Below are 23,723 nucleotides of genomic sequence, written 5' to 3' on the forward strand. Positions count from 1 at the left end.
GACCAAGTAAGCCCACAGAATCAGAGCTCACAAGACCATGGGTGTCCCAAGAGGTGCTCCCAGCCAGGCGATGCACAAGCTGTATATACAGCCAGCCCCATGCTGTGAGCCAGAAGGGCATATCCATCACTTGAATCCGCCAGCCTTAGTAGTGTTACTCATGCTAGTGCTACATCCTAGAGTAATATGACTGAAATCAGAAGAGTAAGACACCACTGTTCATGGTCAACTTGTAAACTCACTGGGATAGGGAGGATGAAAGCCCATCTTGGCATGTAGTATTTGAGGAAAAGAGGTGCTCAGTATGAGCTTCAATAGCATTTATACCTGACTGTTTGCAGAATTGGGCCCTGAAAGCTGGCAAACACATCATGGTCAATGCTTGTCCTGACTGAGGAAACTTGGCTACCCTCAACCTCTCCCCATCTTTTTGGTCACAGGTTTATTTAAAAATGAGAGAAGTATAATCTTCATTTTAACAGATTATAGGTTGTTATTTGGAGCTCTCCTCTGTCAAATAAACATGATTTTTTTTTAAGCATGCTGTTGGAAAATGTCCTGTTACAATATTTATAGCTCATTATGTTCAAAGCATAAAGCATTGACTTTTAAATCAGTTGCATGAATTATAACTCAGCATCACGATGGCATGAATAATAATGCAAAAAATTGGATTCATAATTTACAAAAACGATGCTTGATAGATTGAAAAATTGATATTTAAATCAGGTATTTAAAATGTATGAATAAAAATTTTAATCAACACGAAAATATCATTTCAGGGATTAATTTTAAGTAGAGGTCTGTGCATTTTTCATGTTTTACTGTCACCATCCATATTTACGTAGTAAAAGCTTTTACAACAATGCATATTCAAGTTAAATTATCTAAAACATACGGAAGAAGTTTAGTTGAAAGCTGTTAAAATTATTAACCCTTAAAATCTTGCAAGTCCACACAATGAGGCAACAAGTGCAGTGGGCTATAGATTTGGAATAAATCCCACATCCCTCACTACAACTACAGATGATCAAAACACTCTGATGAGGCTTGAACATAAAAATACCCTAGCAAAAGTGCTACAGTTTATTACTAAGGGAACAAGACTGGAAAATTTTTACAGAATTCTACAGATTACTCTCTGTATCAGTACAATGTACCTATACGCATACACACACACACACATATATAGTAATATGTACATACACATAAACATAATAAATGCAAACACAAGAGCAAACATGCACTCTGGAGTATGATTGTTATTACTACAACGGATTAGTCACATAACACTACAACCTGAAAGCCAGAGCTGTAAACTGAGGAACTATATAAATACAGGATGAAAAGACCGTGTGTGTCCTCAAAGACCAGCCATATAAATACACCAGGTACATGCAAACAAAAAGGACAAGGGAACTCAGAGATGAAAGATGCCTGGATGAAAGGTCTAGTTCATGGGAGGAGTGGAAAGGGAAAAGCAAATAATGAAGAGGAGTCTATACTTTGGCTCTGCTAATCCAGCTTGTACCTACATAGTGCTGAGATTAATTTAGTCCAGGTCATACTACTGTGTTTTATACTCACATTGTAAAGCAACAAATTCAAAGTGCTGATAAATGTACCATTGTTTTCTCTTACAGAAATAGCAGCTGATGACCTACAACAGAACCAGAAACCAAAACCATCACGAAGAAAGATATTTCAATTTTGTGTTTATATACTTCAGTGTTTTTTATCATTAGAAAAACTCAGTGAGTCATATCACAAGGAGTTAATTCATGCATTTGGGTTATAAACTTCAGAAATAGGAATTTATAGTGGAAACACTGACAGAACCTTAACTATGCAGAAAGTAATGGATACCGTTGAAAAAACAAATCAGAAAAATAATTAGCAGAGAGGCAAAGTGACAAAAGGAACCCAGTTTTCATGATGTACAAGGTTTACTCATGGAAATATTTTCTCTTGCACTCTATATTCACATGCTTACAAACTATTTCATGAAGAATTTCAATTTTTTTGCTGCTACCATTTTGTCATCAGAACACCTGAATTTTAAGGGAAGTTTTTTACATTATCTAAGGCTCTCTTCATAAAGACAGCTCTTCATAAACTACATTATCTCATACAGTGATGCTACAGAATTTTCTTTTCATTTGCATCTTTCAGTGCTTTTTCCTTTTCCTTTACCCTTGCACAATTAAATATTGCTATGTTAACAATACTGCTATGGCATGCATATATTTAGCTGTACATGCATATATACACATATATATGGCCTTACACAAACATGGGAACAAAACACATAGAAATGAAAGGCACACTTACGAAGCAAGCTGGGTATTGTTAACCAAGTACTCCAGTGGATAGCTACAGCTAAATTTGTACAGAAGCCCAGGCAAATAGCTGATAATCGTTGGTGGGTCTGGCGTATCAATATAGCCTGAAACATTACCTATTTGTACCACTGAGGTATTTCCATAAGCACTGATACCTCGAGCTGAGGATACCTATTGAGGGAGATAGAAAATTACTCTTATCAGAAAGTTAACTGTGGAACAAAAAATACCTAAGGACACTGATGCTTTAGTCCATAATTTACCCAGAGATATCTTCAGAAAATCCTTCAAAAATTAATTTAGTTTAATAACATGTTCCCTGTGTTCTGTTTTTTACCTCCCCGAAATCATGCATATACAGTTCACAAGAAATATCCCTGTTCTTAAAACACAGACTTGAGCAACATTTGAAAAAAACTGATGAATCCTGGAAGCATATTTTTTTGGTAGGTACTTTTTTCCCCAAGCATTCCCAATGAATTCATGTGACTTACTGGGAAAAGCTGAAGGAACTTTATTACGGTTAAAAAATGTGAACTTAAAATGAGCTTCCATATTCAATAATAAAGCCAATACACAAGGAATTTCATTCACAAAAACAACACTGTCACTCTTGAGCTTTGTTTTTGACACATCAAAACCAATGTACTTTATAAGCAGATACAAGCCAAATAGCTGAACTTTGAGTATGTGTTTCTGTTTACATTATACATCTCTAAATCTAAATTATAAACTACGTGCAAAGAAAAACTGTCAGAAAAGCAAGAGCTGAAAATTAATACAACCTTAATGCCAATGCAACCTTAACTCAGTCCCTGGACACGTGTTATCCTGTGTTGCTCAGGCTCACAGAGTGTGCAGAGCCAGCAATAACATGCAGCTCTCCAGAAAACTGAAGGACACTCTTTCCTCCTGGTAGCAGCCCAGCCCCACTCCATCTGTAGCTACTGATCTGAATAAGGGGGTGGTTTGAAAACAGCAGATGAGTGTCGCAAATTACTGTCTCAGCAGGCACATACACAATAAGGCAAATTAACATGGCACTGGACTTCCACCATAGCATTTCTTTTGCATAACTGTATTAGCAAACAGATGCTTTCAAAAGCTTTAGAATACACAGCTTCTTAAAAAGACATTTCATTATGGAAGAATCATCCTGAGGTGCACGAGTTGTAACATTTGGCAGTAAGTAGCACAGGATACACAGTAGGTATTTTGATTTCTTTGGCTACAGAAAAAACGGCTAGAAGACAGATGCAGCCATGCACTTTGTCAATAGTATACCTAATCATTTGCTAAATGGCAGGAAAATTATGAAAGTCAAATTTTCTAGGATCTATTCCTTGCCGATAAAACATAGGTTAGAGCACTAAGGTAGTATAGCCAACTACAGCTCCATTTAGCTTCCTCACCGCCGCACACCCAAAAAATAAAAAGTCGTGTCTGCCATATTACAGACAGACCTGGCTTTTACCTCAGTTCTGCCTGAACTGTTGTCTTTCCTTTACTTTTATTGAAAATGAGTTTTAAGGTCTTTCCTATGAAACACAGCCAAGAAATGCATGGGATTGTACTATCCAGTGTGGGGAACATGATAAGAAATTCTCCCCGTTCCTTTATCCTCTTTGTTTGTGGCACAGCATGTGTAAACTGGGAGAGGATGAGGGGAATTTTTGGTTATATTTTTAGCAGCTGCTACTCTGTCTTTGTACCCTGTGCAGCCTTGTGGGGGGCTTCATAGGGACCTCCAATTATTTGGACTTACCAGACTGTTGTGGGGTTTCTTTGTTTTTTTTAAACATGAAGCTCATACAATTATAATCAAACAGCAAGTTCAGGGAGCTTACAATGTGCCCGACTCCACGGGAACAGGAAGAAGTTGCTTTCTGGCAAATTCTTCTACTGCAAGTCATAGGAGTGCTACAGCTTTTCAGGGAAAATGAGAAAAGAGGATCTTGAACTTGCCGAACTGGGTTTTTGTTGAAATTTTAAAAGAAACCTCAGCCTGAGGTAAATACGTCACAGAGCATATCGAGCATTTCAGCCCAGTTTTGCAAAATTATTAGCAACAAAACAGGGGGGTTGTTATAAAAACTGACAGGTATCATCAAGTGCAAGTATGAATTCCAGATAGAATATAAGCCTTAAAAATAACACATTTTTACACTTCCTTTTGTAAGTTATTCATAGATACTTTGATACAGATACTTTGATAGAAGTCATCACTGCTTGTACAGTGTGATATACCCACAAACTGTACAACTCTCCTCTCCGTTGACTTAGAGGGTTTGAGACATGACTTCCCCCTCTCTCCCCATTCAGAGAGTGCTCCACTGAAGAAAATGAAATTATATTGATACAAAACAGACTTCAAAGTCAGCTCCTGGATCAGATTCTGGTTCCAAAAACTCACCCACAGCTAAGGATTAGATTTAGTCATTAGCTGTACAAAGATGTGCATTATCCATGCATGAAACAGCAACATAAAATGAAGACACTGAAGTCACACCACCAGGCAAAATGGCAAAACACCATAGCACAGACTGGCCACGCACTGAGATCAGAGCTGAACATACGAATCCGAACTTCAGTCCCACATCTTGACTTTTTTGTTATGAATTAAGTGCAAAGGTTAGACAGCCTTTTTTTTTTTTTCTTTTGGGGGGGGGGGTAAAACATTCAAAATTTGCTTGAAAACTTCAGTTTGTTGCCAGACAGTTCCATACTGAGCTGAGATCTTATAAGAAGGTGCAACACCTCATAGCACAGCTAGCAGGTGTGTTTACTGTGGGTTGGGCCCTCTGGCCAGACCATCCCCCCTGTGACATTCAGCCTGAAGTCACTGCCTTATCACAGAACATAAAAGATCATTCAGCAAGCCCCTCTCATATGAGAGCACAGAAGTACATACCCAGACTATAACTCTCCTCTATCTAACCCACTCTTAAAAATATTTTATTTTCATTTTTCAAGTGGGTATTTGAGAAGGTTCAGCAAGAGTTTTAAAAACAGCTTGAAAAAATCTCATTTTTCTACCGGAAAAAAAATATACTTTCTAATCAGAGGACAAATGTGTGTCCCACCACATTTTCTCATTAGTAATCAGGATTATAAATTACCGACTTTCTCTAGTTTTCTTTGATGTATGCAATATATTGCTAACTGGGCAAGAAAAAGTAAACATTATCTGTAAAAGATACAATGCTATTAAGGCCATTCGCTTGATCCTATGCATAAACAGCCATGCTACAATTTCACTTTGACTTTGTCTTACCACTAAAGTGTTTCCACAGGATTCCAAAGTACTCAGATTGATGATGAAAATGACCACTGCTGGAAAAGTGTTGTTATTGATGAAACCCCTGCAGTGGGCATCCCCATGTTTCCCATTCAGTGCCAGATCTGTCTCAGAATAACCAGAAAAAAGAACTGTGCAAAAATTTATCTTCATAGTAATTGTCTGTACTCCACAGAAAACATTGATATCTCGTTCAGCTGCAAGAAAATACAGGGAAAGACATTGTAAGAAGATGTATTTCAACTAATCACCGTGTAATTATTGTAGCAGTTAGTCTAGTGTTGTAACTTCTGATTGAATCAATTTTTAGACCTCAGACACAGCAAAATATTGGAGTAAAAAGGTCAGAATTGCATTATTCTGAAGAACAGATTTGACTCTACAACTTCACTAAAGAAAAAATGAGAGTTAATATAGTAAGAGTCTACCATGCAACAAAACCATTACTTTAAAATTCCCCAGCAAATCATTTAGTAGCACATTCATAACCAAAGCACTGCAACAGAGTGGAAAAAAGCAAGTGGTTAAATATTTGGAGTCTGATTAAACAGCCCCCTTCTGGAACAGAAATTTCCAGCGATTTTGAGAAACTCAGGAAGCCAAGCTCTGCCTTCCAGCCCACTCCGGCATGGAAGTCAGGTGCATTTGTCTGAGGTTGTCTGGAGTCTACTTTGTATGAGTCCACAGTCTCAGGCTATGCAGACTTTGAAGTACAATCAACAGCATATCAGAGCAATTTATTATGATATCTTTAAAGTTGGGAGTTTTTTTAAGAACCATCAACTTTAGCTTTAATGAAAAATCAGTTGGCTCTTGAAAGACAATGATCGATACTACAAAGTGTCTTGCAATCTTTCATTCTGCACATTATGACAATATGAAAGACCTAGAAAACAGCAATTGTTACAACTGATCAATTTTTGAACAGCAGCAAAAAAACCCTCTTGGATGACTTTGACCTTTTATTTGAAAGTTCTGAAGATTTTTATGTACTTCAATGGAAAAGCATCAGGTTAGGATATAGGCACAAGCAACAGGTTTTGCTTCAGAGCTATAACATAGCTTTTCTATAAGCTCTTCTGTGTCTGTAGATGATTGGGGGGGCTATTTTGGTTTTCTCCCCTAGTGCTTTACAAAAAGACATACTGCACCATGTTAAACACAGACATTACTCCTTTACATAACAACTCATTTATTACATCTGCTTAAAGATTAAGTGCTATTAAAAATTGCAGAACAACTTCAGTCAATACTATACCATTAAGCCTGCTGAAATGAATTGTTTCACTGCATTGTCACAACAGAGAGGAAATGAAATCTCCATTACAATGAACTAGCTCTTCCCCCATGGTACAGGAGCACAAGCAGTTTAATTTAGACAGCTTTAATGGTGGCTTTAAAGCCAAAACAATCAAGTGCAGGAAATAACAGGCTAAACTCAGTCCTGAGATAATGTGGTGATAAATGTTACCTACTGGGTGTAAATTTGGGCAGAAAGGTACGGGAGGCAAGACATGAGTTGAAGTGATTTGGCATGAAATTCTCCTGGTTAGTACATATACATAATTGCACTAATATAATGTACAAAGATCAAGAAGAAGCATGTCTTGGTTTTCACTACATGAGGACTGTTATGATCCATTTAATGGGTATACTAAGGGAGAACAGTACAAAAAGGCAAATGGCAAAGTGCACCTTTACACTTGGACCAATGCACAAACAGTCAGATTGTAACAAATTGCAGGATGTAATATAAAGTAGCTCAGTTAATTTTACAACTCACTTCAAGCCTTTTAAAAAGCAGGATATTACTTTACCTGTTAAGGTATCATTACTGCCTACAAAATTCTCATTTGACACTAACGGAAATGAGACCATACAGTACAAAAACAACCTTTGTGCTATACAGGAGGATAAACAACCTTTCCAGACTGAACCTTTTCTGCCCACTATTTTACAAGGAAGTATTGTTGCCAAATTAGTCCATTCTGGAATTAGAACAACATTATTTGTTTAGAAATTAATCTGAAACTAGGTGCAAATAGATCTTTAGATGCTAAACATCTAGCTCATTTCTTGTGAATTTAGAAAGGTAAATATTATTCCTATAAATGTATAAGTTTAAACAAAAAATATTTGCACTCCTGCAGTAAAAGCTTCTGGTTTTCCGAGTAAGAGAGGAGAGATGGTTTGAAGGTTAGGTGACCCAGCTGATGGGGCCTTAAATGTAATGACCTCTTTGTCACTGAGTTTCCATACAGGCAAACCACTTGGCTTTTCTGACTCAAATCACACAAGCTACCTATAGTCAACAGTACTCACAGCAGTGTCACATGCAAAACAGAGTAAATCTTAAGAGGTAGATAGATACTACAGTAACAGAGACCATCTTGAATCAAGGACAGGCTCATGGCAACATGAGACAAATGCTGATAGCTCCGCTGCCCGCTTCTGCTATGGTACCCTTCCACACGTTGCCAAGACTCACCCCAGAGCAGGCAGCGAAAAACCTGCAGAGGATAAGAGTTTGCCACAGAACACCATTGACAAAAGTCATTCCACCAGAAGAGGTGTGCAAAGACAGAGTGCAAAACCAGCTTCTCTGCACAAACCTCCTCTTTGATCAAATCGATGCTTTGCTAGTGAATTAAAATGCATAGCATATGTGAAAAAGCTGCAATATTTTCTTAGCTTCTACTATGTTCTCAGTATGTACTTACAGCAAGAGCCCCCTGAATCAAAACTCTGCATTTCCCACCTGAAGACAGCCGGGCTGCTATGGCTCCATCCCCCAAAAGCCTTCTAAAAGCTATGCTTTACTGCAATGCAGAACTAAAGCTTTTTTCTCCAGATAACTCTCTGAAGGATGACAGGATCTAACCTTATTACATACCCTCTAGAACACGTCTAGCTTTTGGTATAAAAAGTCACAGAATTTTCAATGCACTAAATATGGGTTTTTTTCTTCATCCCTGCCGGCTAGTGAGTACTTGCACTCTAAAATAAACCTGCAAACTGCAGAAACAAAAGTCTTGCCTGATTATTTATCATCCTATTTATGCAGCACCATCCCTATGCAAGAAGTCACCTAAGCAATGAATGATAAAAGCACAAACAAATGAAAAATGGATGAACTCCAAGGTTCCTTTAGGAAGGCTTAATTTCTCATCTTTGCTGAAAGACAACTTCTGTTCTTCACAACATTTAAAGAAAAAGAGCAGACAACTTCAAAACCCAATGGCTTCTCTGGTACCTGCACACCACAGACCTCCGCAAGAAAGTCCATTCTCACCCCGTGTTTGGAATTTCAGCTGACAACAACAAAGATTTCTTGGGCGGAACAAATAAGGAATAGGAAGAAAGTGTATCCGTAACCAGGCTCTGTGAACAGTATCTCAGCCTGGAGAGATACTTGTTTTGAAACATTCTCCTTTTTGACCTCCCTCTCTCCACTCCCCTTACATTTGAACTCTGAAGACGGTGAGGCCAGCACCCTCAAAGCTACAGCCCGAGCCAAGTGCTGGGGAAGCAAGCGTAGCAAGAGTGAGCCCCTTCTCCCTGCAGAGATGCTTTCACCCGTCTTCTGGGATTCTCGAGCCCAGAAAACCGAGCTCCAGCAGCTTCACTCAGCTCCACTCGCCACAGCCCATTACATAGCAGTCCCTTCTGCATACTGAAAATAATACCTGTCAAATTTAGGGACAAAAGGTTTTTCTGGTTTTTACCTCCATCTCAAATGCACGACTAAGAAGCAGAATTATTTTTCTTTCCTATCTCTCAAAATCAGCACTAAGACTGTTGATTAAATTCCAGCCTTTGAATCTTTACTGCCTGAGATCACAAACAAGGAAGAGCAGGACTCTACTCTCAGCAGGGCAGTGTGGCGTGATTAGCATTTACTTAAAAAAAAATGTTTACTTGTAACCTAAACAGATTTTCTCCCAAGTCCCTGAGATTTGGCAGACATGGAATCTGATATGACCCTTTTTTATGAGGCAGAACTGCAAGAGGCCCCTAAATACCCACAATAAGAACTGGATTCAATTCATGGGTATCACATTGCAAATATAAAACCTTGGCACAGCGCTGGTGCAAAAAATGACCAGAGAAAAATTTTAAAAGCACAGAAAGAGGAATCTAAACTTCCCTCTAGCTGTTGCAATCCTCTCAAGAAGCCTGAAACAGAAAAACAATTACATGAAAAACCACAAGAGGTAGATCTGAGGCAGGTGGGCACAATTCACTCACACTTCTGAGGCCAGCCTGTAAAACTTTACCTAAGAAGGGGAATATAGAAGTAGTTTGTGAAATACTCAGTTAAAAGTGATTTTGTGAGGGACGGAAACAACATATTTGATCTTCTTTGCATGTCTTACTTCTCTGCTCTTCATATTCACATCGATTAAGTGAAAAAGGATCAAACCACTGTTGGTCTTTAAGTCAACAAAGCACCTAGCAGTGTGGTGGTAACACAGGAAACAATAAACAGACTGTAAGCTTTCTGCCGACTTAAGTTTAATAAAAGAGCTGATCCTTCCTGAAAAAAAATCAAAACTAGTACTATTACTCAGAAAGCAACAACACTGAAAGGTATTACAGTGTAATACTATACCGAGAGTTCATCGCTACACTGTTCAATTCAATTGCTACTTCAGAAACACAAGATGTGAGCGAGACAGTATTCACAGCCTTTTTTATTACTATTATTGTGTCCAAGAAACAACTGAGGCAGTAAGGATAAGCAATGTAACAAACTAAAAGCATTCTTTAGCTGAGTAAGCCCTGATACACATGTCACTAAGACTGAAATTTCATTTCTATTTCTCGTTGTATTAACAGCTCCAGACATTTGATGTCCCCAAAACAACTTAATTCCCATTTTCTCACAGAGGCATGAGTGTACATCATACATAGATGCACCCCATTGCTTCACCTGCCCCTAGCCAAGTACTTTATGTTGAAGTGAGGCACCAAGTTTTGCCATCAACTTCATTTTTGCTCAAAAATAGATATATATTTCTTTATTTCATAAAAAGGACATAATTATATTCTCTTACCCAGATAAAACATGAAAGAAAACTCGTAAGTTTCAGACTCTTAAATCTATAGAGAACATTCACAGCAACATGATCTCTGGTGAATTTCTTGGACAGGATAGAGCTCTGGAAAAAGCAGGTCAAACCCCACTGATGTGAGGGGAGTTGTATTCGTTACTCCTAGGCTGAATTTGACCCATTGTGCAATTAAGAAGAAAGTAAAGTGCAACACTAGAGGAGTTTCATTGTCACTGAGATAGTTAACACTCACTTAATGTGGAGTCCTACCCCCAGGCTTCAGACAGATTTAAAGCTCTGTATTTAAAAATAAGCACCGCTTTGAACCAAGACAATAAAGAAGCCATTAGAAAAAAGTCTATTAAACACTTACCAGGAAACCTGCTATGGAGGTTAGCATCACAGTTGTATCCATTGAACTGAGCCGTCACTGAAAGCACTTTAATCGTCAGCAGGAGCAGTAACCATACCTGTTCCATTGCAAAACCTAGCAAAACATTAGGTGGTTATTACACACATCTGTTCATTGCGTTAAAGATGCTTACTGCAGTCATTTAACCACTCAGGAGGTTATGGTCTCCAGCAAACGAATTGGGGATAAAGCTCACAAGCTTATGGGAAAGAGGCCACAGGCAGCAGGGCCCATTTCTCTACTTCTGAGTATAATGTGCAATTTCTATTAACTTCTACAGCTTTTAATCATAACTTGTGGCAAAAAAGGTACTCCAGAATGATATCAAAATAAAAAAATCCCTAAAATATATTGACAGATTAGCATTGCTTAAATATTTAAACTCCAACAGCTTTTTTGACATTTCAGTGTAAAAATTTTTTCAGAAAGACATCTTAGAACAATAGTTTTATTTTAGCCAAGTCCTTGAAAACCATACAGATAAATGCCTTGCTGAGCAGTTCTCAGGCTCAAGGTACTAGAATAAAAATCAGTTTGTATCTATTTGCCAAAAATCTGTTCTTTGAAGCATGCATGCAATTGCATTAAGCTTATGTACAGAGTTGGCACAGACACTTGCATCTACTTGAATTGTATCTGGCAACCAGACCAGGAGATAAGAACACATGAATTTCTAGTGTCTTGAGTAATTTTTCCTTTGGGGAGGAAAATTCCAAGGTGTAATACCTGTGGCATTTAGCACAACCAAAAATATATCCGACTCATGCTTTTGTCAAAAATATCCCAAAATATTGAGATTTTTGTCCATGAATCCAAGTGTTACTGATTTTTTTTTTTTAAATAAGATTTTGTAATTCTAGAAAATATCTCTGCCAATATGGACCTCAAACATGGCAATGCTCTCCATTTGCCTAGACAGGAACTAAGCAATTCTAAGATTTAGGAGGTTTGCTTTCTCTAAGACTATGGATAGCAAAGATACTGATCATCACCTTTCTCCAAGTGGACATCAAAGAACATTTGTAAACTCCATAGATGCAGCACACCTAAATGCAGACATATCTGGCATGGCAAGTGGCTGTCCTGCATTGCTGAGAAGAGCAGACAACAGCACACAGAGAGAACATTTGAGACAAACCCTCACTCTTAAATGGATCTTTCGTGGCTACGCAGTCTGAGCTAAAGTCTGCTCAAATTAATAGAAAGGCTTCCACTAGTTTTCAAATCAGGCTCACAGAGTACACAAACCTGGGATTTAAAGCCTTGTGTTGACAGACCCATAGATGACACTCCCAAGTGCTCTTTCTTGGCACACCAACCAACTACAACAAAAGACGGAGACAAACTCTACTAAAGAGTCAGTCCAGCCATTCACTCACGTGTAATTCTGCTTGGAAATACATGGAAAAAACCGGAGAATTGGAAATGCTAACTTCCTGCTAAGCATGCGCATTTTGGAAGTCAGGTATAACTTTTGCTCTCATACCCAAAAGCAGTTTTGCTAGCAAGTTCTGCACAACTTCCTCAAAGCACGACCTATAGCAACAATGCAACCTCCTTTTAGTTTCAGGTGGATACAAAACTCTAAATGAAAGCAGGTTTTGACCCTCTACTCCTTTAGATGCCTGTACAGATTGACAGCACTTGTAGCTAACGCTGATGAAAAATTGTGAAAACATAAGAAAGAAAATAAAATTTAACTGGGTCGCTATGAAAACTCTATTTTCATGATCTCCTCACCATCTCCATTACTCTCAGACAGAGCAGTAAGGTAGTGTTTTGTTTGTTTGTTTACTATGAAAATTCATACTTTATTTTGAAAGAAACATTTTTTCCTTTGGAAAACTGGCATTTCTCCAACATACTGGAGCCTTACTTCTGTTTGTACAGCAGTTACATCGATAAAGTGGCTATTACTGTTCTGTTGTATATGAGCTGGTTTCTGATGTCCATTACAATGGTATAAATCAAGGGCAATTTACCAAGATCTAAATCTGACTTCAATTTTCTAACTGCCACAGTATTTTTTGCTACTAAAAAAAACCTGTTTGAAAAGAATTTAATGAAAGATAACACTGACAAAGCTGTAGCTATTACTTTAGATGAAAAGCAGAACTTACAATAAATTCTAAAATTTTAATTATTAAACTTAACTTCTGCTGCTGTATTTCAGAGGAAGGAGAGATGATTGCTAAGGAACAAAGCTGAATTAAGACATTAAGTATTTATAGCATTAGTTCTCTAGCTGTATTCAGAACAAATCAGATTTTAACGCAACCAATAACGTCCCACTTGCTTTCTGGCTATTGACTCATCCGCATATGGATCAACATGCAGATCCACATCATCAGTTGAGCTGACTACTGCTGGTTTCAGTTAAATAAGTTAGGAACGTGTATTATTTTTCATTTCTCAAGAGAATTGCAGGCATAGAAAGGACCCTGAGAGGCCAACCTCACCTATCTGCCCACACCAGCAAGAATCAAGGCAGCCATACCTGCTTTTCCAGCCTGTTCTTAAAGGCCTCTGGCAACTTATTTCTCAACAGAAATTTCTAAAACTTCAGTCCTCCAAATGTATAAGGCACCCTAACAAAAAGATTTGTACCATACTGATACTGCTGAACATTTCATCCAATTAAAGCAGCACAGAACTTTTATTAAAATAGTAACAGGAACATTATAATCTTATTGCCTGTACATGAATATGAAATGAAAATTCAATTTACAAAAAAAGAAAGGTAACATGTAAGTGTCAGGAATAGGGTGACTTATAATCCAGGAGTAAACAAATTGATGTGGAAGATGTTTGCCTTTTTTTCTTCAACTTAGTATGCAATTCTTTAAGCTTTTTTTGAGCAACACAGCTCTTGGTGCTTTCCAAAACAAGTGCTTCTTTGGTCTAGTAGCAAACACATTTGGCTGTTAAGACAACTTTCATGATTCCAAAGATGCCACCATATACTGCAAGGGAAATGGGATCCTTTCTATCTATGAAACTCTTAATTGACAAATCCATACCAGGTTTCACTGATGTACCGAGAGTTCTCTTCTATGGTCTTCAGCCCTCATCTCTAGTTTTCTCTGCTGAGCATCTTCATCAAGGATCTTAATGTTTACATGATTTACCATGTTTTGTTTATGACATTCACAGTGTATTGCTTAGTCTCACTGAAATGCCCAAATCACCTCAAAAAATTCCTGTCCTAGCTACTTAAATAATTTTACTTCCAAATGTTTCTGCCTCTACCCATCCACCTAAGGATCTCTTCCAAACAAGTTCTGGTATTTTCTATTTAGCAAGGGAACCTTGACTTGGGGGTGGAGGTAAAAATCCATGTGCAAGACTTCCGTTAACACAAAAAGAACATGACAACTATCTCAAGCATTACTAGAACAAAAGAGCTTTAAAGGCCAGGTATAGACAAAGAGACAGTCAGGGATTTAAAGACCTACCAAACATGGTTAATTAAACCATTTCAGAGACTGTGGTTCACGTAGATTTCTAAAACAATCAATTCAAAGGAAAAAAAGCCCAACATATCCAGGTTTCAATGTAATAAAATTAGAGTAAAATTCTAGAATGCTGAAATAGTCAGGGTATGATTCCCTGCTGAAGCAGAGTTGTCTACATATTCAGCACTGAGTCACAACTGCAGGTCTTACTGTTCTGTGCTGCATATCATTGAAGGGTACAAAGAGGTAAGAGTTGCAACCTGTAGTCCTTAATTTAATTGTTACCATTTTACAAAGCCCTTATCCCTGCTTTCATGAACTTCACCATGTCAGAAAACGCACACAAAATTTCAAAGTAAAGATGTTTATAATTTAAACAACAGCTATTTTGCAGTCAATTTAGGAGTTTAGTTTCATGAAGAAACATTGGCTTGACCTATCTAGATTTGCTCATCTTTCCTCTTATCACCTGACATTCATTTCTCTTCTTCACCCATCCTCTCTAAAAAAACTTCAAAAATTTTCAACTGTGAACATCATTCACTGATTCAGCTCTACATTTTTATTGAAATTCATTTGAGAATCAGTTCTGGCTTCTGAGTAGATTACTTAGTTCAAATATTCATCTTGTATTTTGAGAACATCCTATAATCTACTGCTTGTTCTCTATTATTTGTCCACAGGGTGTGGCAGTTCTGCAAAATACTACGGTGATCTTTATGCCTTCTGACTGGATAAGTCTTAAAAAAAAAAAAAAACAAACAGTTAATAGTAATAAAGAAAACTTCTGAAAGAAAATTAGAGAAGTGATAAGCACATAATAAAGCTGGTGGATCCTTTAAGTGTTTTTTATACATACCTAGTAACTGCTTAAATGCTCTCTAGCATTGTACATTAGGTCTCTACAAGTAATGGAATAGAAACATTACTACTTTTACTCACAAAAATATTTTCAAATTATTATTATATAGTTCAGTGAGTACTACTTAGTCATCTCATGACAAAATAGTTCCTTGTCTTTTTGGTTTACATTTGTTTTACTGCCACATTTGCTTCTGCATCTGCACTCAAGTTGTGAAGTACATTAACTGTACTGCTGTCAGGTCTTCCAGAACCACTTTGCTTCTAGACACGTACTAGATCATTTGCTGTCACTTAAAAGTAACCCCATGAACAAAACAGAATACCTCTCTACCTCAAGGTCTTCGGTGGATTTTTCTCTTAACTTGTAAATCCCATTGTAACGAATTATCCAGATCACATTTTCACTATTGCCTTCCACTATCTCCTTGGCTCTTCTGATGCAGATAAAATAGGACATGGATCTTTACAGTATCTGTTTTGAAGACAAGCCTACCAAACAGTGATAATTGCCTTTTTTCAAAAGGATTGTAAGAGAAAAAAGGGCACCTGAGATGTGAAGAACTAAGACATGTTTCAGCTATAAAAATTCCCTCTGTTTGTGGATAGTCTTTGGTGCTGAGACTGAAACACAGCATTTCTTTTCTTACAGACTTCTCTGATTTGAGACTCCATAATGCCATTCCTTTTCTGACACCAAGCGAAACCTGCAAAGCTGAAAAAAATTTATCTATATGCAGACATGTGCACAAACACATATATACATGACAAATATATACACAGAGGCACATATATATATCTTGAAGTTCAGCAGTTTCCTAAACAGAGGACTAAAGCTGATGACAGAGCTAAACCTGTGAACAGACTGTATGTTCCCAAAATCACAGTATTTGAGGGCACATAGCACAGAAATACAACAAATGTAATAATTTAACATATATGAGGAAATAATAAAACTAAAAACATCAGAGATCAGTGCACCTTAGAATGTACAAAAACAGCTGATTCCCCCCCTCCCCTAAAATGGGAAAATAGTTTTGTTTTAAATAGGTAAACTAATCTTTCTCTCTCATAGCTATTCAGGACACAAAAAGCAGTTGTGGACTACACAGAAAAGACCACACATTAAACACATGCACATAGTCAGGCAGAGACGTGCCTTCAGCATCAATTATTTGGTCCTAGAATGCATCAATTATTTGGTCCTAGAATGACCCGTGTTTATTTGCTAGTCATATTTCCTCTCAATTCTTGAGATTTAAAAACAAAAGAGTCCTGGATTAGTTCCATACTACATCAGCTTTGAAATTAAATGTTGGGTCAAAGCTTGGAGTCTGTGCTTAATCAAACTTCTACCAGAACCAAAAACTTTACCTGATGAAGACTAAATCATAGCTAAAGTCTCAAAAGCCAAGATCTTTTGTGAATCAAGCAGGTGCCTACAGCGTCCAAGAAAAATGAGACAAGGGAACAAATTTTAGCACAGTTTTTTTAAAAACAGTACACAAAGCCTTTGCTTAGGTTCTAAAGTTTAAAAAAATCTGGTTTGTTTTCCAGTCCTTTTACAATAATCTCCTTCACGGATAAAAAAGCCAAAGGGACTGAGAAAGAGACAATAATTTTCCACAAAACAAAGCCACACTAAAATCACTAGACTTTGATCTGAAAGACTTCAAATTTTGACCAGCATGTTATATGGGCAACTGAAATTCAAGACCATAAAATATTTATATGGAAGCAATCCATAGCTTGCTTACAAATTGAAATGAAATAACCATACTAAGCCCTGCCAAACACCAAAAGGTTGAAAACCTAGATCTTATTCCCAAAGACACAGTTCAGTCTTTTTTGTGAATCTTACTACTGGTAGTGAGAATTAAACACGTACGTTGGGTAAATAATAGAAGTCTTACAGCCATGCAGTGTTCTTCAACCTATAAAATCAGCAAAAGGTGTGCTTAAAGAGATACACACTAGCATAGGTCCATCTGGAGCTTCATCCCATAGCCTCAGATAGGCAAAGTTCCAGCTAAGAGTGGTTTTTTGCCTAAAGACTAGGGAAGTGTAATTGGTGTACCATACTACCAATAAGCTGTGAAAAAAAAAAAAAAAAAAAAAAAGAGGGAAAGAAACCTACATTTGAACACTTCAAAACATTCATAATAATCTTTTCAACATTGTACTTTAGTATACATGTCTGTCTTCGTTGTTACAAAAAATCCTCGGATAAACTGAGATTTTTTTAATCTGGTCTGAAAAGAAATTAAATTAACTGCATATTTACAAGGTAAGAAGAGAAACAGTGATCAAATGAAGAATGTGACTGTATGAAAGAGGTTTATACAAAGTAGCATAATACCTTCTTCCAAGGAGACAGACTATTAGGGAAATACAGTTATTAAAGCATAAAAGAACTGAACAACTATTTGTTGAACGAGCCAGAGATGTTGACTTACTAGATCTATTTAAACTTAGTCACTTAAGACTGTTGAAGTCATGGAGTAAACTGTTTACCTGCTATTCTGTGCTAAATATCAGAGTTATTCTAGCTTTTCCTACATTCACTAGTGAAATGCTGTTATTCTCAAATGCGCTACCTTCCCCCCACCCCGTTCCATGTTATTTCTGCTGTAGTTATGCTTAGTGATGGAACAGTTGGATTTTACTGTAAATATTGCCACAATATTTGTTTTGCTGTCCCACAAAGGTGACTTGAATAGGTTATTTAGATTTTATTCCTGCATTTCACAGAAAATACTGCCAAAACTCTTCCAGACATTTATTTTAACAACCTAAGGAAATGCTAGTGTTTTCCAAATCACGCCCATCATATCATACATTGAAAGCACCTAAATATGTATCTGATAGATAAGCTAAGAATTTTAAGTTTGTTTGAAATTATGTTTCTGACTCCATGGCTCACAGATACCTCAATAAAATGTGAAAACACAAATCAGCTTAAAGTTCCAGATGTAGAAATGCACAAAATCACATCTCCTGAGCCTCACAGTAAAGAATGATTTCTATTCTGTTCTTCCAACCTGCATGAATTAACAACTGTTTCCCACAGGACATTCACGCAGGTATGAAGTGCAGAATGTTTTCCGTAAGAGCAGATTTGAGAGGAAAACAGGTCTGAAGGAAGTGATTTATGGTCAAGGCTTTGGACCTGAATTAAAGAATTTTGGACAAATTCTCCTCTCACTTTCACACTCTTCATATTGTCTATTGCATGAGAAAAACTTTGACATCAGCAAAACACCTGAGAAAAAAGAAAGGAAATTCAGTATAAGATTTGGAGACTGCTCAGTGATCTGAAGAGATCATTTTAGCCCAAATGTGGAGGTTCTTGACAAAGCAAGACCTCCTTTTAATCATTAAAATCCATCTAATTAGACTTTTTTTATTTAGATCTACATTTCTTTAATCTTTTGTGTTAGAAGTTAGATTCTTTAGTGCAACTTTGGTGGATTCAACATGAAATGCCAAGAATACAAACCTATTAAACCAGATAGATTTCCTATTAAAGTCACTGCATATCTGACTCCCATCATAAAACTAATATAAAAATAATTTTGGATTTTCCACTTCTCACTTCACCTACAAAATTTTATAAACATAAAAAAAAAATAATCTATAGTTAAGTTAAAACTGCCCGATTACCAAACAAGGACCATCAGGTAACCACCAGCTGTGCCGCACCCACCTACAGACTGGCTATTACACATAGAAGTATCTGTAATGAATACTACTACAGTGTTTTTAAGACATTGGCTAATTAATCTAATGCTGAGGGAAAAAAAGGAGCCGATTTTGCTCTATTACAGCTGTTTTACATTGTGTTCCTCTTTCACTTTTAGTGGATACATTGCAATTCAAAAATCACTGAAAGGCTAAAGCAAGTCCAGGATCACCTTGGGCTGAAACACAACAGCAACAGTCACATCAATTCCTCTGTACGGGAAGTGTACAAAGAGTGTTCCTAAATCCTGGAATGCAGAGGTTGTTCCCAAGCTGAAATACATTCTCAACACATGCCCATTCAGTCTACAGATTTCCTTCTCAGACCACTGATCATTATGGGGGTTCCATCAGCTAGCAAATTTACAGAGACTATCAAATCATTTGATATAGGCCACTGAAGAGTCATCACGTGCTAATGGCCTTCAGTTGCCTCTAAACATGGTTTGGATTCAAATACACTGATCCAGTGATGAGATGCTCTTAATCCTACTGCCTGCCCCCAGAGCCCTGCAGTCACATGGGCAGATAAAGATCTAAATGAGTATCATTCTACTTAATTACTCTTTTTACACTTTTGGAGAGCAATATAAATATAAATCTTCAGTAAATAATGCTTGATGTCACTAGCAAGTAGATTATACTGCAGCCATCTGTTTGCAGCTTGAAAAGTTACCAGTAAAATAAGACTTCCTTGACAAAAAGCAGCAACAGTTTATGCCATCACGATGACTTCGATTTCCTTACTTTTAGGAACAGACATTAAGCAGTAAAGTTGTAGAATACTGCTGCAGCACAGTACAGCCTTATCTAATCCTTAAAAGTTAAACAAATTTGCAGTAAATAATGCTGCTAATATCCTGGCCTAAGAAAGTATGTAATACCACAGATTTCATAAATGCTGTGAAATCAGAGAGCACTTACACTGTTCCCAAATTTATATTTAAAAAGAAAAAAATAAAAATTATTTCTATTGTGAAATAGAAAAGATTCACTTATAGATATTTCTTTCACCATGTTTCAAATCCCTCTCATAGCTATTTTGGACTTAAAACAAGGTCTGAAGTCATTTTCAAGTCAGCCTCTAAAACAAGCCTGAAGGGCACTGCTCAAGACCTAGCTGAAAGAGAACAAAACGTCATGCACTGGTAAAAATATTCTTTGATCAAGACCGTGCAAGCAGGGCCAACACTCCTATCTTCCGCTGCTCTTAGATCATGATAAAGTTTTCCCTCACAGTACACAAAGCAATTAGAGTAACTATGTCAATTTGGACTGTATCAGTTCATCAGCTTAACTGAAGACTTGATTTCAAATCCCCGCTATCTTCATTCAATACTATATTGTCATTATTATTACTTTAAAAATAAACAAAGGTGGTGCAATCATCATGTCCAGTCACCTTTGTGACCAGAGACAATATAATTTCCAATCAGCGAACTGATGTCATTTGATTGCAATGGAGCCAGATAAGAAGTCTCGCTTATCAAAATTTTCCTCCATCAATGAAATGATTGTGGGAACAGGCTGACTGATACTACAAGTTGGATAACATTGTCTCCTTCAGGCAATTGATAGTTTCCCTCCTGAAAGCAACATGAGTGGGTTTGACATACATTGATAGCCTCAGCACTGCAAGGGGTTTGTAACCTTCCTCCCCTCACATTAATAGCGTGAGTCTGGCCTGGGTATCTTTAGGTAAAAGCTAAGTTCAGAAAAAAAATATCACCTCTTTTCACAGTTGGATCCTCATTTGCCTTCATGTTTTCATTAGCCGTTCCCTGCATACTTCTTCCCCAACAAACTCACACTGAGATTTCCCAATGAGGTTAAATTTGTCTGACAGGTGATAAAGTAAGAATTTTCTTTAAAAAGTAACAAATAATTTAACATTTACCAATATTTTAGTAAGTTCTAGTTGGCTGACATGGTGGGCACTTACCCAAATCCCCTGTAGCTGTTGAGTCAGCTGTACTCCATCTATCCTGTGCTCCTGCATGTGATCAAGTGTTCAACTCCTCTGTCCTGCAAAACTTTTTCAGAAAATACGCTGACCCTGTGGATGGGGGAAAAGAGACACTCATTATGAAAATTCTTTTTAAAGTAAGTTTGGATTTTAGATGGGAAAATTTGACAGGTCTCAGAATACTTTACAAGTCTGTTCATCATCAGACTGAAACCTGAGCAGGATCTTTATGGTGGCTTTTTTCAATCCTCTGCCTCTCTTTTTGTTGCAGCCTTTTGATCTGCTTCTCTCCACTTGTATGAAGATCTCCAGAGGACCATGTGGGACAAACAATCGACCTGGAGAAATTATTCTGTCATCAGCTTGTTGAGGGAAAACCTTGTCTGCTTAAAAAGAGGGGTGGGAGGAAGGAGAGAGATGGAAGCACTAAGATAGGATCAGTAACTAAGCTGCAAGGTTATCAATGTCCCGTTGTGTTTTGTGAGAAGTGTCTATTTTTTTCAATTCTGGGCTAAATTCATAGTACTAAACAAAACAAAAGCAAAAAGAGCGACATTTCACGCTGTGATGAAAATGTGATATAGGGGTGTCATCATGAATACAGGTGTCAACAGAATGATAATTACCAACAGGACATCAATGCACACAAAGCCAAGTGCACACAAAGGCAGAGATCAAGCTGCTAGAAACCAAACCTGCTTCATAATATCTACTCCCCTGTCTCTGGGATTTGGAGGGGGGTGGCGGGGAGGTGTTTAACTGCCTTTTGTTGCATTAGTTTTTTCTTCCTCTTGCCTCCTTTCACCCCCTCCTTTCAGTTTCTATTGCAACCATCTACGCCTAGAAGCTTTCATTACACCTTCGGCCAGGGAAAACAATAGTTTAGAGGCTTTGACACCATAGAGATAGCTTTGAGGTGCCTGGATTTGTTGGGGCTTAGGGCAGTTTTTAGAACAGAAAAGCCATGCCTCAGCCATACCTTCACTTCAGCAAGCTCCTCTTAAACATTGAAGTGCTGCAGAGCACACCGTGCACATTCACGGTAACCCTGGCAGGCTCCGAAGAGCAGCCATGGCAGAACCAGCGGCGACATGATGTACTAATCTTCCCTCCTCCTCACGATCCTACCATGTCAGGGCACTGCAGAAGAAAGCAGATGATCCTTTTACCACTGAAGCATCCTACAGAGTCACAGGCCCTGGTGAAGGAGCTCCTAAAAGAAGCCCAGAGGGCTCACGGGTCTGCATGTCCCTGCCTGTTCTCCGTTTCTCCGGAGGCAGTGGGATGCTCTTCTGCTGTTTCCTGAGCTACCCTCTGCCACTCACCTCCACATATGAGAGATCAGTGGCCTCATCACCCAGCGGTGCTGCACAAGATCCACTTCGCTTTCCTCCCAGTGCTGAAAGGGGGTAGCCCCTGCACACACAAACCTTGTGCTCTGCACGAGGGACTGCCAGACCCCACCTGGCCACTCCAGCCCCAGCAAGGAGACCCCAGCACTGACCCCTTACTTAAGCAGCCAGAGCTTTTGTGGTTCCCAGCAGGAGTTTTGCTCCAGAAAAGATCCAGTCTGCAAGGGTTATATTTTGAAGTCATCAGGCACCAAAGGACTCTTTACCTTTATAAATTTCTAGCGCTTTATTCAGGCACATACCCTATAATATTAATGATGCTTTGGCTGGGTAAGGACTCAAAAACTAAATCCAACCTTATAATATGAATAATGTAATACAGTCTGGACTAGGGCAGCCTTGAAGTAATAAAAAGATAAACCAAGAGATATGCAGCAATGACACGTTCCAGTCTTTTACTTCATATTAAGTGTTTGGACAGGTTTGGTACCTCATCACACAAATCTACAATGAAATACCTCAGTGTAATATCAGTTTCATAAACAAGAGTGTTTAAAGCACAGTCTACCCTCGAGTATGTTTCTGAAATAGGAATCTCCATTTATTTTTTTAAGACACTTATAATATCAAAAGTCATCCCTTGCCTTTTGATCCTCAGATTATTAAAAACATCAAATCATCTTAAAACACTGTGTGCAATTTCTCTACTTTTCCACTGACAGCAAGTAAAGCTTCTGCAACATCTGGGTTTCTTCCCTCCATAGGGATATGCACACAATGAAATCCTGGCCCAGCATCACAGCCGTCATCCCATCTTTCTCTTGCTGCAGACTATGCTTTTCAGTAAATAAGGGAGACAAAGCACCAGGCTGCATGACAGGTCCTTATAACCTGAGACTCACTCAAGAAGCTGGCCATCTCAGCAGCTATGCACAAAGGAGTGATGGCTGTGCATTTTTGGGAGACTCAGCTGTCCCCACAACCTGTAGAAGCAGCTTGGCTGAAGTGAATGCACTTGCACCTGCACACATGTGTGAGCAGAAGCAGGTTAAAACCTGGCTGGCCAGCACAGCTCACAGTGGCTCTATCGCAGCCCTCAGTAGCCAGCAACACTAGCCTTCATCCCAGCAGGTCACATCATGTACCCCTATGAAAATTATTGCTGACGTACCCCTCTCTCACCATATGCTTCTTGGGGAAAGAACAATTAGCTAGATGTTCCCAACCCCAACAGCTTTCACA

General features: G+C 38.1%; 1 protein-coding gene across 3 annotated transcripts in view; it reads right to left on the reverse strand.

The window, feature by feature from the left end:
* The window catches only part of ZPLD1 (zona pellucida like domain containing 1), a 66,966-nt gene that overhangs the window by 12,415 nt on the left and 30,828 nt on the right, over positions 1–23,723 (reverse strand). For all 3 annotated transcript variants that reach the window (XM_069785590.1, XM_069785589.1, XM_069785588.1), the window contains 5 exons: positions 21,106–21,219; positions 11,068–11,181; positions 5,617–5,837; positions 2,332–2,513; positions 1,588–1,660 (listed from right to left, as the gene is read on the reverse strand). In XM_069785590.1, coding sequence (XP_069641691.1) covers positions 1,588–1,660; positions 2,332–2,513; positions 5,617–5,837; positions 11,068–11,173 — 582 coding nt within the window. In that variant the 5' untranslated portion in view covers positions 11,174–11,181; positions 21,106–21,219. The remainder of the gene's footprint in view (positions 1–1,587; positions 1,661–2,331; positions 2,514–5,616; positions 5,838–11,067; positions 11,182–21,105; positions 21,220–23,723) is intronic.

This window comes from Haliaeetus albicilla, chromosome 6 (assembly GCF_947461875.1).
Source record: "Haliaeetus albicilla chromosome 6, bHalAlb1.1, whole genome shotgun sequence".
In the NCBI taxonomy this organism is placed as follows: Eukaryota; Metazoa; Chordata; class Aves; order Accipitriformes; family Accipitridae; genus Haliaeetus; species Haliaeetus albicilla.